This window comes from Falco rusticolus, chromosome 4 (genome assembly GCF_015220075.1).
Source record: "Falco rusticolus isolate bFalRus1 chromosome 4, bFalRus1.pri, whole genome shotgun sequence".
Taxonomy (NCBI): domain Eukaryota; kingdom Metazoa; phylum Chordata; class Aves; order Falconiformes; family Falconidae; genus Falco; species Falco rusticolus.
The window spans coordinates 28936625-28952340 of record NC_051190.1 but is presented as its reverse complement, the minus strand read 5'-3'; the positions used below and the strand labels follow the sequence as shown (position 1 = coordinate 28952340).

Below are 15716 nucleotides of genomic sequence, written 5' to 3'. Positions count from 1 at the left end.
TCCTCCACCTCCAGCTCACCCGTCAGCCCCTGGGGAGAGGCTGTCACTGGGGCCTGGGAGGCAGCAAGCACACAAGTAGCACCTTGGAAATTGTCAGCTGCATCCCATGGCCACAGACGAAGCCTCTGGGAGATGAAACGTTTCGGCCTCTCTCCTCCGTACTCCCTTCTTGCCTGCCTCCAGCTTGGAGCCAGTGATGCACAGCCTGCTCCCAAACATGATGCAGGGGGTGACAAGTTGCACTCAGAGCACAGACCTGGAGGACCTCTTCTGCCATCCCAAGCCTAGAGACCCCCCAGACAAGGTGGCAGAAGATGGAAGAACAAGCGTTCGGAGCTGTAGGCTGAGGGTGAGGGTCTGGGAGGTGTTTCAGCCAGCACCCTGCAGACCTGCCCCCTCTGAGATGCTCCCACCCAAGACACATTGAATGCTGAAGAGCAGCTGGTGGGAGATAAGGGCTATGAAAGACAGATCAGGTGGACCAGCCCAGAGGGCAGCATTAGCGCTTATCCACGCTTCCCATTTTGGCCTGCAGTGCTCAGGAATCCAGCAGCAAGAGACTGCAAAGTGGAGAGAGGAGCAGATCTCCAGGCAGAAGAGTACTGGATCACCTGATCCATCGAAATGTCCTCCCCGAACCCTTAACTATAATTACCAGCCAGTTTCTTTCCAGGGCTAGAGACATTGTTGAAGATGCTTCACCCCTGCCTCCTTGCTGAATCTCCAGGATTTCTTCACACCCCAAGTGCATCACCCCCACCGCTGACCCTCCTCTGCCCGAAACGTGCAGGCTGCAGAGCTGTGGTGTTAGTAACCTGCTGGTTCCCAGCAAGCCCAGTTAAACCAGGGAGCAACAAGTCGGTTGGGCAGAAAATGGAGGCAGCGGGGTGGGGAAGGGAGCAGGGGACAGCCACTGCCCCACCACGTGGCACTTCGGCAGGGAGGGGAAATCATTAACAACCCAGACCTGCACGTACAGGCCTCCTTGCCCCTTCACACAGCAAGCCATGGCAGGCACAGCCTTGCTCGCCACGAGCAGGTCCTACCCTCCCCTCTGCACACAGCTGGGTCTGGAGGACGAGGAGGATCTCGAAATGGTCTTCTGCACATCTGCAGGCTGCTGTCAGCCCAAAGGTCTCTGATGGCCCAGGGACTATCGAGCATCTCTGGAGGTGCAGGGCTCCAGCATCCTCATCAGGAGACAGGCAGGAGAGAGAAAACCCACAGTGCAAGCCAGTAGCCTTCCCAAACTTATTTTTTCTTCTCTTTAAATGCATCCTGGGTTGCCGTGATCTAGTCTGAGGCACTTGCCCAGCCTCCTCCTCCCCCACAGTGAGCAGAAGTGCCTCTTGCCCCCTCCCCCATCACAGAGATCAATACTTTCCTAAATAATGGCTGTATAGATAAGGGCAAAACCAAAACCACACTGAGACATCCAAGTGGTTGCAGGAGATCTCTCCCCCTGCCAAGCTCTTCACCCTCAGCTTTTCCACACCTCTGCTCCGGTTTCCCCTCCTGGAAACCGCGTCGTGTCGCTCCTTGCCAACAGATAAGCTGGCAGAGGGCACAAGATCAGTACTGCGCGGGGAGAGGGTTGCTCTGCACAGGCCTTCCCCAGGTTTCCTCCCACCCGTGTACCATACCGACCACGGCCCTCTCAGCCATTTCCCCCTGAAGTCCTCCTCTGGCACTGTTAATGCTGAAACCCCACGGCAAGTCCCAGCGATAAGTTGGAGACTTAGCAGAGTCCAAAAGCACATTCTTTCCTCAGCCTCCTCCCTCCTTATCTCTTTCCTCCCTCCCCCAAAAACACATTTAGATAAAAGTTATTGGAACAATAAAATCCATAACTTAAACACAAGCGCAGGAGAGATGGAGGGAGGGTCTCCATTCCATGCCCTAGCGAGCAGACCTGCCAGAAAAGAAAAACAACAGAGAGCCCATGATCCCCTCTGAAATAAAACCTGGCGCGGGCCCTTGGAGCACTGCAGGGCAAGACTGTAGCAGACGTGCTCTCCTGCAGTCCCACCCCGTGCCCTGCACAGACTCACTCACCTTCTAAAAACTGATCACACGTCAATTTTGAGTGATCTCCCGCTTCACCTACCTGGGGTGAGTTGATTTAATCCTGTGGGTACATGAGCTGCACCATTTTCCACCAAGCTGCTCCTCTTGCATGTTTGTTTTGTGGATTTTGTAAAGCCAAAGTAGACGTTGCAAGTACCTGAAGCCCGGGTTCCCCACGGATCACTATCCGGCACCCTAAAAACAGCAACACAAGAGATGGTTCAATAGGATATGCGTTTTCTTTAGCATTGACCAGCCCTTCCACACAGGCGAGCCCAGCAGCTGGTGCTGCCCCAGCTGTATCGTGCACAGGGCTGTGGTCCAGGACATCCATCCCAGTCCCCTCCACCCCCCCAACGGTGGCGATACGCTTTCAGCCACCACCGCAGCCCCCCAGGATCCAGGGCCCACGCGTCTGCCGTAGCTACAAGGGCAGAAGTGCTGCTGCCAGGGCAGGTTAATCCCTGCAGTTTCCTTCGTCACAAGCAGCACTACCTGTTTCCACCATACCAGCTTCCCCTTCCCACAGCCGCAGCCACCCCAGCTCCACTACATCCATGCAGTTGCGGGGGCATTAATAGAATTTTGGCCACCCCCGTTCACGTTTAATCCTTGATTTCAGCGCTTGGCTTCACGCAGAGAAGCGGTGCCGACCCAGCCTGCTGCCTGAGGTTGGGGCACGGCGCAGGGTATACCCTGGGGTTTCTCAGAGTAACGGACCTTCTGCAAGTCACTTGGGTTCACTTACCCTGGGATAACTGTTGTTCTGTCCCACAGCAACACGGCTCAGCAGTGGCGTGCTCCAAGGCCCATGGAGGAGAAGCATTTCCTAAACACAAAGCAGCTCCTTCTTTAACCTGCAGCTGAGCCCAGAGCCACAAGCACCAAGGTGCGGAGAGCAGCATTGGCAAACCTCAGACCTGGGGGAACAGGGCTGTAAACCCCATTAGCACCGCTCAGCCCAGCACTCCCAGCGGGTGACACTTCCACTGCTCCCAGTCCAGACTGGGGCTACACCCAGGCACGTCCCTGCCCATGCAGCAACTCACCCCACATTGCTTAAACTTAAAATGCAACGCCAAAGCGTGCCTCCTAGGAGGATGGCTTTGGGTTTGGTTTTAGAGGGAAATCAGAGGCAGAAGGCAACAGCAGAGACCTGGTTCAAAATCCGTTTCACTCTTTATTTGAAGTTTTACATGCCACCAGCGTACATGAAAGTTGCACATTCAGAATTTGACTCACTACTAGAACAAAGGGCCAGATGCAAACACAAGTGTCAAACGAGCGCACAGATGGAGGAGCCCAAACCAAGGAGCTTGTCAGTATTTGCGACCAGGCTGTGCCACATCCTAATGGCACTTGAGGCCTCAGAGGCGAACCCACAGTTTGGAGGGCCACCTCCCTTTGCCATCTCCAGGGCACTGGTTGTGAACTGGGTCTCCTCTCCTAAAGCAGCACCGTTCTCCTGCAACAAGCTAAACAAGCAGCTTTGGTAACATCTCTACCAGAACCGAGGGTGTTTGGAGACCAACTGCCCACTTAATGCTGTTCTAAATTCCCCTTTCTATCAATGCCAGCAGTTTTTACAATGAGAAACAACTTCCACCCGCTGTTTATAGGGAGAGACGACAGAAATAGGGACTCTTACACTGACATTTTATTTTCAAAGAAAGTTTTGATAGAAAAACATTTTCCCCAGCAGCCTTGGGCAGGGAGTTGCAGCTTCCACTTCAAAGGACAAACTTCAAAAACAAATCCAGTGTCCTAATGGTTTTGTGCTACATTACTTAATTGTCATACAGCTAATTAGCAATGCCTGATTTCACATTCTCTGTACATAGATGAAGTTCACAAAAGAAGGGGCTACTTAAAACAATAAATAAAACAAGGCACCAGGCAGCCAGACTCCGACAACATTAACATAAAACGTTACACTTCACCATTTAAAAAACTGAAATTAAAACCCCATCATGATTAAACCTATATTGATCTCTCTTCCTTCAGATCTCAGAGCTTTGAATCTCTGCAAGGAAGGGGGGAGAACGCAACGCAGGAAGCGGGGGCTTAGTGTGCACGTCTGTGTATGTATTTTGCCAGCATGCAGCAGAGATCTTTAAAATTCTAATTATTTCCCTATCACCAAGTAAGATCGGGATCAATAGATGGTACAAACTGACCCCTTTCCTCAAGTGTCAGGGGGAAATTAAAAAAAAAAGAAAGGGGAGGGCGAAACAAGAGCGTCAGAGGTCAATGCCACAAAACAATAGATATTGATGTCTCCATTCATTTCAAACAGCAGAAAGGTCAATGCCTCCCTTGCTTCATGTTTTATGGCTGAAATCCTGCTGCTAACAGCAACAATGTTAGTAGTCAGACCTCATCCATCCTTTTTTATTATTATGATTATTTCTAACCAGGTTAGTCATTTTGAAAATTTGACGAAAGCTGGGAAGCAGCAGTGGGGGGCAGGGTAGGAGGAGAAGAGGGGAAGCTGCCCTGGAAATTGATGGAAGGGATGGTTTCCATTAGTTTTCGAGCCTGCCTGTCCCCCTACCTGTGCTCCGTTTTGTCCCTTGCTGCCCCCTAAAAAATGAAAAGGGCCTAAGGCAACATCCCTTCACTATTAATCATTATTCCCTGTACAACATCCCAATTGGTTTCTATGGAAATGATTCTCCTGCTAGAGTACCCCGGCTGCCTGCGCATCTAATCAAAGAGGCAGGAGAGCTGCAATGGAAGGAGATTTGCTCCTGCAGTACCCAGGCCGGCTCACGGGGCTCCCTTGCACGGGGCTCCCCGCAGGCAGGGGAGAGGAGCTTTGGCTGGACACGCTCCCCTGGGACCTGACGAGGGGGAATTGCATCTCCCTCAAGCAGCCAAAACAACCCTTCCGCACCGATTAACTCCACAAACGGAAAAGCCCCACATTTCTGCAGCCGTGGGGGATGTAACCCATCCTCAATAAAGGCTGCTGAGGGAAAGTACCCAGCACCTCACAGCGTACAGCCCCATTCCTGTACGTCACCCCAGGACTTTCATGCCTCTGAAGATCAGCAAGGTGAAGGGACAGATCCCGCTCTGCTCCCCTGGGTCTCAGGTGCCTTGGCAGAGGAGGCGGCAGTCATGCAAATAAACGTGAGCAGGGTTGCTGCTCTGCTCCTCAGCAGCCTGCATCAGCAGCCCCAGCCCTGCCCTGCCCTCCCAAGGGAGCACATCCTCGTCTGCAGGGGAGCGCATTTTGCACGCCTGCAAGCTCCCTTGCACGAGGCAGGTGAGCCCTCCTCCCCTTGCACAAGTGGGGAAACTGAGGCCAAGTCTCACAGTGCATGTCTGGCCGACAGGTCAAGGTATACGACGCAGTCCTGCCCTGCTTCCTTTCACTGCCATCCCTTCCCCTCCTGCCGAACCACTTCCCTAACAGACAAGCGACTGCAGCCCAAGCCCTCCTGAAGGAAGAGGCCATTGTCATGCAGTCCCCCTCCCAAACTGAGCAGCAGATACACTGCCATTTTCTAAAGAGACCATGAAATCAGCTTTGCAAAACAGCTGAGGAAGCAACCCTTTAACCTACAGTCCTTCTACAAAACCTACTGAAACACTGATGAATTAGCCCCACCAAATTCCCCGCAACAAAACCACTGTCACTCTCCAGGTCTAGACCCTGCCAGCCTGCAGGAACCAAGTGTCACTTTGCTAAACAAGAGTTTGGACATCAGCAGAGCAGCAAACAACTTCTGATTTTACATGTTAATGGCACTTGTCCCAGAATATCTTTGTCCCAAAGGAGCACGGACACCTTGCTGGTGGTCAAAGCAAAGATTTCTTCTGCAGTCCCCAAAGATCGAAGGTCTGATTTGCAGTGCAGCAAGAAACATGCCAGCAGGGACTGGGAATCCAGCAGAGGCACTCCCTGCAAGAAGGGCACCTTCTGTAATTGAATTCATTTATTTTAGACTACGGACAGTGGCATCAGCAGGCTCAGAGATGACCTCATTAGATGCTCACAGATAGCAGGAGGGAGATTTCTGGAGAGATGGGGACAGAGTCCAGAGAAAAGGAGGGGGAATTTCATATTAAATAAAAGCTAGGAACAAAACACCCATCTCCCTGTTCTCCTCTCCTCTTCTAATGCTGCACGCCGGAGTCTTGGTGCTGAGCGGGCTCCGAGTCCCATATATTGCTCTGCTCAGAACATATGGTGCTATGTTTAATAGCCCGGCTCTGCCAATTGGGGACTATTAGGGTGGGTTCTTTTCCCAGTGTAAATGTTGCAGAATATAAATTGTAATTAACACCGATGCCAAAATAGCACTTAGAGAAAATAAGCACATTATTAACATCTGGTGAATCCTGCATGGAGTGCAGAAGCAGCGGAAATTCTCACTCACCATGAGAGGATTTGTAGTAGAGATACTGAGCATTGGCCCAAAGTTGGGGGGTTGGGGGTGGAAGGAGTTTTTAGCTCTTCATTTCTATTTGTGGTGCTATCTTTATTACCTGTAGGTGACCTTTCCTAGCCCCGATTATAACGGGTAGCATTTGCATCAGGACTTCTGACCTGCTTGTGTGAATACAGATGTCTAAACATCATACTCCAGGCAGCAGAATAATGCCGTTATAAAACATGCCTGATTGCCTGCCCCGATCTAGCAAGACACCAGGCAGATGGGTATCACTTTGCCAAGCAAAAGGTACGGCATGTTTCATGGGGTTACTCTAACCCCCAAGACCAAAGGGTTAACACCACCATTAAGCAGCAGGTCTTTTCTGCGTACCACTGTCCCCCAGCCCAGATTTTGCAGCAGGGCAGGAACAGGCAAGCTGGCGGTTCTGCCAAACTCTTGCCCATGCCACAGCGTGCACGTGGAGGGAAATCCCTGCTGAGAGTCGGAATGGCCTCCTGTAGCATGTACCAAATGTTGGGATTCCTCCACAGGACAGAACAGGTCCCCTCAGGCATCAGAGAACTGGCTCCATACCCTCAGCCTTCTCTCAACCCTGCCCTGAGGCTAGAGGCACAAGGAGGAGAAAGCAGCTTTACTAATTTTTCAAACAAGGAGGAGAAAGCAGCTTTGCAAACACTCACTGCCTAACCCTTGCTTATTTATTCGAGCAAAGGAACACGGGCAAAAACTAGGCAGACCTGAAGTGGCCTGAACTGGACAAAGCAGTGGCTCACGTTCCTACCAAAAAGTACATCTGATTTGCTGAATTGAGGGAAGAAGGACAGAAGAAAGCTGTTGGAAAGGGAGGGAGGGGTTCAAACAGGCAAGTAATATGACAAGAGGTAGAAAGAATGACCTCGTTGGGAGATCAGGAAAGAAAACAGTGGCAGGATGCCAAGAGCAGGGCACCAGCTCCTCACACTCACCTGCAAGGTGCCTAACCTAAGGCTGAGTCTCAAATACTTGAGGAGTGATCACAGCTCAGCTGCAGCTGTTCCAGAAAAAGCACAAGCCAGCCTCACCACCTTGTTACAGGCTACAAACCGGAGACCAGTGCTGGCACCCTGTCCTGAGTGGGGAAGGGAAAGAAACTCAGGGCAGACAGCAAACGCATGCAGGGGTTAGTTCTAGCAATGTTGTTGTTAGTAGAAGGCTAACATTAACCTGCTCATTAACACTGTAATCTATCTGAGCACAAGTGTTACCCCAGTCTGGGTCAAGACTTACACCAGCAAGACAGATTTCCCGGCAGGTTCACATGTGACTGACAGAAAAGTAAGGAGGGAAAGTCTTCCAAAGCTGGGAGATGCATTTTACTCTCAAATCTATTCCATCAGACCAGGCTTCCTATAAACTGATAGCAGAAAACCGTTTGGGAGATGGCATCTTGTGCTGAAAATGCCGACAAAGGAGATGGGGACATCATCTTTGGACAACACTGGGCCTCCTCAGAAAAGCACTGCTCAACTCATTAGCAAGTGTCTAGGCGGAGAAGTTAGCTCTGGTTGATAGCTGTTTTGCATCAGACTGACCCACTGTGCTACTACAAAATACTCCAGCAGAAGGGAAATCCAACTACCGCCCAGAACCGTGGCTCCAGGAACTGGTAACTCGGCTTTTGGTACAGCTGTCTGATGCTTTCAAAAGTGCTCAGTAAATAAGGCAATATGAAAGTGATCCAGACCACTACTGACGCCTGAGGAAGTTCTGTGGAGCAGAGAAGCTGACTGAAATCACACTGTGAAAATACATCATAACATCTCTAAAATTAGCATGAGCTCAAGGCATGGGATCTAAGGACAGAACTGGAACACTACATTCCCATCTACACTGCAAGACAGACTGCATTTAAATCAGATCTGAGCCTCAGCTTATTCACTGTAGGCACCATCTACCCTAGGACAAGGATTTCCAAAAAAGCTGAGAACTTCTTCCACCAGACCGATGGAAACAGCATCAGCAAGAACATACCATGATCGAGGTGCTAATGAATTAAATTTGTTATTCAAAAATAAAAGAGAGTCCTTGTGGTACTTCTCAATCAAAAAAACCCTTTAAATATCTGATTGCATGTGCGTGACTACAAATGCATATTTGTAACACAGAAAAGATGTGATGCACTTCAATTGAGCAACACATTTTTGTGCCTCTTAGCTGGCTCAGACTTTCTACTTTGCCAAAAATAGACCAAAGCAAAGAATGATTTCCACCAATATCACAACGCACACTGCCAAAGTACACAGGGGTCCTTAGGAAATACACCAGGCGACACAGGGGAAAGAGCATTGTTAAGTCAGTTTCTCTTACCTTTAACTTCAGTAAAATAACAAAACAATTCCTATCAACTGCAAGGAAATACTCATCAGATTCCAGAAGCCTTTGAGAGAGGATTTTCAGATGCAAGCGCTATCCAATAGATGTTTTCCCACTGCAAAGGACCAGCTTTTTTTATTTTACAATTGCACCTATTAAAAGTGATTGTACAGCATCTAGCAAGGTGGCCAGGAGCTGAAGATGGGAAATCCAGGCCAACAAAAAGCTATTTCATGTGCTCACTCTGACTGTCCTTTCCATGCTGTGACAGTCACCACCACAAGTTGGGAGGTTCCTCAGCCACTCTGCTTTTAAACAAGGTAATTTCATCCAAGTGCCGCATGGGGACATCTCTGATGACCTCTGTCAAGTCCTCATGAAGCAGAGGGAAAATGACGACATTTAATGCAGGACGGTCCGCCTGGAAACTAAATCAGACACAGATTATTAGCCAAGGAAAAATAGGAATTCTCCTGTGCAAGAGAAGGGGATTGCATGTATATAGATCATGCAGTGGTGAGGGCAAGGGTAGGTTGGTTGTTCGGAGCAGGCAGGGACAGCTGGAAGTCAGGGTTTCCCACTCTCCTCTCTGTGTGTCAACGGGGAGTGCAGGCTGGGCTTGCACCCCTTTTCAGTGAGTCTGTTGAGCTGGCACAAGCCCAAACTGGGCCCATCATGGGGAGGGAGGGAGCAGTTTTAAAAAATTAATAGATAATTTGCAACATACAGGTATTCTTAGGGGAGCAGAGATCCTAAGAGCTCTGCCCAAACTGGGCAAGGTGCTCAGAGATAACAATTTAAACCCCCTACAAACCAGCAGCAAGTAGCAGAGCCATTAAGAAAACCAGGCCAGAGCAGTGCCAGGCATTCCCTGGGGACTGAGCCTGGGATTATCACTTCAGGCTGGGTTGTTCTGCATGCAGAGTCTGCACTCTGCAATTAGAGCACAGGCAAGTTTAGAAAGCTCAGATCTGGAGATAAGCATTTAAGTGTGCACGCACAAGCACGTGCATGCACACACACACACACTGCAGCCTCCTTTTTAATCCCAAATTGCAGAAAACCTGTCTTGGCACCACAAGAATTTGCCTTAACAGAAACACACACAAGTATCCCTGTTTGCCACTTGAGTTCTGGGTTCCAGTTTCTGAGTCTACAGCCTCAGTCTTTCGGTCCCCTCTTAGAGAAATCTGCATTCTCCTCCTGCCCTCCTAGCTCCTCTTGCCAGCATCACACCACGGGGTCTTGCCTTCCAGCACACATCTTGGAGCCTGCAAGTGAAAGGCCTGACACAACATGAGAGAGGAGAGGCAGGGTTGTAAGTACAGAGCAGAGCAAGAGCGCACCAGGTAAACCATCTATGCAATGTAAAAAGAATCAGACAAAAAAAAAAAAATCCCAAGTACCCATCAGCAAGTACTCTACATGATAACAACCTGGTGAGTAAGGGAACAAGGGGGAAGAAAAACATTATTACTCAGTGTAGCATAACAAGAGTTCAGTCTTTTAAAGCTGGGGGGTAAAGGGAAGTTGCACTATAGCTTCAGAATTACACACTTGAGATTAAAAAGACTTGTGACTATTAGCCCCATGCCACAAAGATGCTTTCCAAACCATGTGACAAGAGCCAGTTCATTATCATTCTAAAGGAGGCAGGGTCAAACTGGCAGCATCAGCCCCTTGAGGCTGAAGCAAGTTGTGTTGAGTTGAAAGAGAAGTTCTGCTCGACACTGCTCAACAAACTTCTCTTATACTGATGCACGTCTGGAAAATTTCCAGCTCTGAAACAGCCAGAATTCTGTCAAACAGAGGGGGAACGGCTGGATATTTGGCTGCTGGAAACACATATGAAAATCCCAGGTAGCAATACAGCCAGCCGAAGAAAAGGCCACGAGAGACTGGCATTTCCCAGGAGACAGAAAGGTTATTCCCATCCACAAATGATTTGGAGCAGCGCTGCCAAAAACATAGCAGAGAAACTCCTATTCCAAGGCTAGTTGCTCAGTCCCGGTGGATTAAGTTAATTTGCCTGAACCTAAGTAGCTGCAGGAGTAAGGATTTCCAGCAACAAAACTACCCGGGGCAATTTTCAATCTTTCTGCATCACAGACCTGCCCTTCATGCCTCATGCCTAAGGGCTGGCAGAAAAGGACACTGCTCCTTCAGTGGATCTGGGGGCGTGTGTAGTGGCCACACAGTTTCTCACTTCCACAGCACTGCCTGCAAGAAATCAACCAGCAAATAAGCACTGATCTGTGAGGCAGTTGGTAAAGTCTGCAGTGAAATTACATAAAATACAGCAAATGTCTCTTTGATAGTCCCTCCTCTGCCTCAGCTCTTCATGTTTCTTATCCAACACCACAGTCCTGCAGAGAAAATCACGTTAATAGACCAGGTTTACTGACATTCAGCTAGGAAGAAACAGCCATCTCCCCAAGGCAAAGAAACCTCTGCTTCTTTCTTTGTATATAGACTCTCCCAAATTAGATCTGCATGCTGCCTTCTCACCGTATACAAAATTGTAGTTTATAAGCAGCCTTTACATGTAGCTATAAAAATGAGAACCTAGACAAGTTTACATGACAATCTGCCACCAAGACAACTGAAAAGCCCCAACACAGTAAGTATACCTTCCAAAGAGGCTGGATTTATATGAGAGGTTTGAACTCGATCTTAAAAAAAAAAAGAAGAAAAAAGAAAAAAAGAAAGCTTTGTAATTTTCTCCCCCCCTCAACAGGAAACTGTATGTTACTGCAAACCTTGTAAATTCCATACCCCAGCAAGTTGACGCCGGAGAATTCTTTCCATGTACAATTTGCGTGATTTAAGAAAAAAAAAATCAAATGCACATGGTTCACTATTATTCTCAGCTAAATGTGCGTGCAAAGCCTCTCCTTTAACTGCCTGTTAAAAAACACCCTGATTTTAACGAGCAGCTGTCATAATGTTAAACTGGGATTAGCAGATCCCAAAAGCAGACTCCCTCTACAATCTATGCTCCTTTAGTCCTTCCCCGGAAGGCAATTCCTTTCTTCATACACCTGTCCAGGTGGGCTAGATTAAGTGAGAAGCACTTAGAGCACTAGTTTGAAAGGCCCCAGGCATGGGGAGGAGATAACAAGAAGGGGAAGAGATTGAGTTAATGAGTTGCAGAATAGCTCCTGTAATCTTCTTGACGGTTCTTTCCTCATTCCACACCTGGATGGACTTCAAACTCGATCCACCTCTGCAAGCGCATGGCTTGTAAAATTAAAACCCGAAGGACAGAGAAGGATGTCGACCCCAGGAGACAAAAGAGCTGCAGTTTCAGACATGAAATCCTGCTTTTTTTCCAAGGAAAGAAGCCAAGGATATGCTTACTTGCTCTCTCCTACAAAACCTCCAGACTAAACTCATCATGATTAATTAAATGAAAGCAAGTTTTCTAGGCAACTGACTAGCAGCCCCTTCAAAACAGATCCTTTAATCAGAAACAACCACTGGGATAACAAAGAAAATACCCACCCCCCCACACACACATATATTTTCCAGCATTGCCTCTGGTCCAGCAGACTCAACACCAAACCAACTACCACCCAGTGGGAACTTTTACAAGGAGGTCTCTGAAATGTGTCCTCATTTGGATGTGGACACATAGCGGGCCTGACTTCAGCAGCTGACTGGAGTCATTCACGGAGCTGGGAAACGAACAGTGAAACGCAACCCTTGTCACAAATTCCTCCTGGCATCAGCAAAGGTATAACCTCACTCTACAGTTTGATCTTGAGCGGGCTGCAGGTGGCTGAAAGGGTTAATGGCGCTTTGTTATTTGCCTCCAGAATTATCCCAGAACAGGTGTGGACTGGACACAGTAAGGTTATTTTCAAGTGAACAGCTTGGTAAATAGCCTAACACTACGGTCTCAATTACTTCCAACCAGTGTGGCAGGATCCAATATGTAGGTCAGGGACAAAGTCAAAAAGAAAGAGAAAAACTCCAAAGCCAGGCTGCACTTTGATCAGATTTCCTCGATTTTAGCAAGACAAAAGAGTCACTCCCTGGAATGCAGTTATCTCCTGGCAAACACTCTCAGCATGTGTTTTCAGACATACTTCTCTAGAGAGGCCGGCGAGTCCCCAGGACTCCACCTGCTGATAGAGCTAAAGGGCAGCCCAAAGCCACAGGAGAATGTCACCAGCCAGCCTGTAACGATGGATTATGCCCCCCTGCAACTCTGCACCACAGACCCCAGAAGACGACAGCTCCACTGCGTTAGGTGCTGCTCAAACTTACCTTCTCCTACTCGTAAGGAAAGGATAAGGCAGTATTTGGGACTGAAGGATGTATTCCCCCTTGAGATTTGCCAAGAAACCTAAGACCTACACCAAATTCAGGCATTTCAGCTCATCCCACTTCACAAAAGCTGGCAAGCAGGAATAAGGGCACACGAAGTGGTATAGTTAAGCACTGGCAACAGAAGGAGCACACACCAGATAAAATGAGGAAAAACAGTACCAGGAGTGGATCAACACCAGGTTTTTGAACTCCACGAACTGAGATGAGCTTATGGGAAAAGAGGCTCCGGAGAAGGAAAGTAAGGAAGTAAACCAGGAGAAGCTTGGTTTGGGGGAACAGAGCAGATGTGGACTCCAATTTGCATGACTCTCACAAATGCAAACCAATGTCTGCTGCAGTCACACACCTTCTGTCCCCTCCATTTAAGACTTTCCCCACAGGCTGGTGAGCTGCTACTGGAGAGGCACAAGTTTCCCTAGAGAAGAGAATTCAGACCAACTCACATTTTGCCCTGTACGCAGCTCTTCCACCTACAAGCACAAAACCCCTGTTAATCCTCTGCCAGGCACAGCGTAAGTCTGTTTTCACTGGAAGACTTGCTCACATCTGAAAGTTCAAATGTGGCATCCGTCTTGAAAGCTTCAGCCAGCATACCTGAGCCAGGCTGGAAACTCCCATCCCTGAAGCATGGCACAGCAGAACAGAGGAAGAGCCAGGACAAGCTGGAACAGCTGACAAGTGGCATGACCCAACATACACACACACACTCTTCTCACCTTTTCAGGGAAAGCCATACATACACTTAAAATTTGTTCCACTGGCTGTGCCCTGAACTCAGTACCAGGGAACTGCGAAAGCTCTCCTTGCTTACAGAGACTACCAATAGCATAAAATTAAGTTTTTCCAGAGCATCTTCCAAGCCATGCCAAAGAAACTGCGGGTAGGATTCCCCCCAGGCCCCTTCCTCTGTGAGCAGGGAGGACCCTTGCCCCCCAACTCATCTCCCAGAAGCCTCTCAAGAGGGGTCCAAAGCCCCCACATACTGACTCTAAAGCAGACCCGTTCCTTAATGCCATTCTCACTTCCAACCCTACTGGAGTACCAGCACGGAGCAGACTTCATTTTCAAACCTCAGAAATGGAAAGTTGTGATTCCTCAGGTTGCTCTTAACTCCACACAATGAGATATTTCCTCCATAAAGTGTCTTCCTTTAAGGGTGTCTTCCACGCCCTCCTGTCTAGAGACAAACTGGCATTCTCCCAAGGTCTGCGATTTCCCCCACCTTAAGACCCACCACTGCAGCCTCCACCCTGAGACAAAGGGACGTAGCTAAGACTCTGGAAGTCATTCACACACAACACTGCCACTCTCCCATTATCTTCCATGCAGCATCCTCTACCACCGCATTGTGTCGTGGGCAAGGAGCAATACACATCAGACTCACCCCGAGAAGAGACAAATTACAGAGAGAAACCACAGAAGCAAAACGTAAGGCACGAATGACACTGTGCTACTTCTGTAAACTGAGGTTTATATCAAACATGCTCGCAGACTGAAGTTCTTACATTATTTTTCTGGCTGAACTCTGCATCAGTCAAATGTGACCGGACAATTAGAAGGGGAGGGAATAAGAACCCAAAGAGCGATGCCAGAGCACCCAGGACACGTCCTAGGGGAGTGCTCTGCCAGAGCAAGCTGGAAGTTATTTCCTAATCTCTTCCACAAATTATAAAGCTACTGCAATAACTGCTCAATTAGATTTATTTTACCATGGAAATGCTTTAAAGCTGCAGTTAATGCTTCTATTCAGCCTTTTACACCCTCATGAAGAGAAAGCACGACAGTACTATTCCAATATTATTTCTCAGCCAAGAGAGAGAGGACAATCCTTGAAACCTATTTCATGCACAAACCAATCTACCCACTAAGGATGGCTTCAGGACTGAATTCCCTTCAAAACACAGGAGCTAGCAGTCAGAACAAGCCATTTGGGTCAACCACAGGAATGCATTTAAGAAGGGGGTATGTTAACAACCCCAAAGAAGACACATTAATATGCCAAACCGAGGATGGTCCCACAAGCCGTGCTGGCTTGTAAAGCATTTGAACCCACCCATAAACAACATCCCCGGTAGAAGCAAAGGTGTCCAGGCCACACCTCAAGCAAAGTCAGCCTTTGCCAAGCCCGCCAAGAAATTCTTGGGTAACGCAAGCTGACAAGGATGCAGTTTGTTATTCAGTCTGTGACAGAATGATTCAGGGGTTTCCAAGAGCAGGAAATGAAACAGACAATGAAAGCTGGAACAGGATGCTAATGATTCACTACACCAGCCTAGCGATACATTAAGTCTTCTGCAATCAGACGCAGGGCCTGAGCCCACAACAAGCTTAGGCTAGCGGAGTGGGATTGGCAGCTACCATGCTGGCTCTGGGACCCAGGAAAGCCAGCAGTGTACTGAGAGGGACTTTTTCAAGGTCAGAAGGAAGAGAAGGTGGTGAAGGGATGCAAAACCAGCTAGAAAATCTCAAATAAGCCCTAGGTGATAATACCAGCTTTTTGCAGCGTCAATACAATTGCAGCAGTCAGGTGGGCAGTGCAGGAGGGACGCTGGAGGA

At 48.6% G+C, this 15716-nt stretch overlaps 1 protein-coding gene across 7 annotated transcripts in view; it reads right to left on the bottom strand.

The window, feature by feature from the left end:
• Nucleotides 1-15716, bottom strand: part of FBXL18 (F-box and leucine rich repeat protein 18) — a 46938-nt gene that overhangs the window by 13099 nt on the left and 18123 nt on the right. For 4 of the 7 annotated variants that reach the window (XM_037386981.1, XM_037386982.1, XM_037386980.1 and 1 more), the window contains exon 5: nt 3223-9253. In XM_037386981.1, the coding sequence (XP_037242878.1) occupies nt 9097-9253 (157 nt within the window). In that variant the 3' untranslated portion in view covers nt 3223-9096. Of the gene's footprint in view, nt 1-2107; nt 2263-2815; nt 2897-3222; nt 9254-15716 lie in introns of those variants that run through there. The other 3 variants (XR_005104125.1, XR_005104126.1, XR_005104127.1) reach the window with 1 other exon arrangement.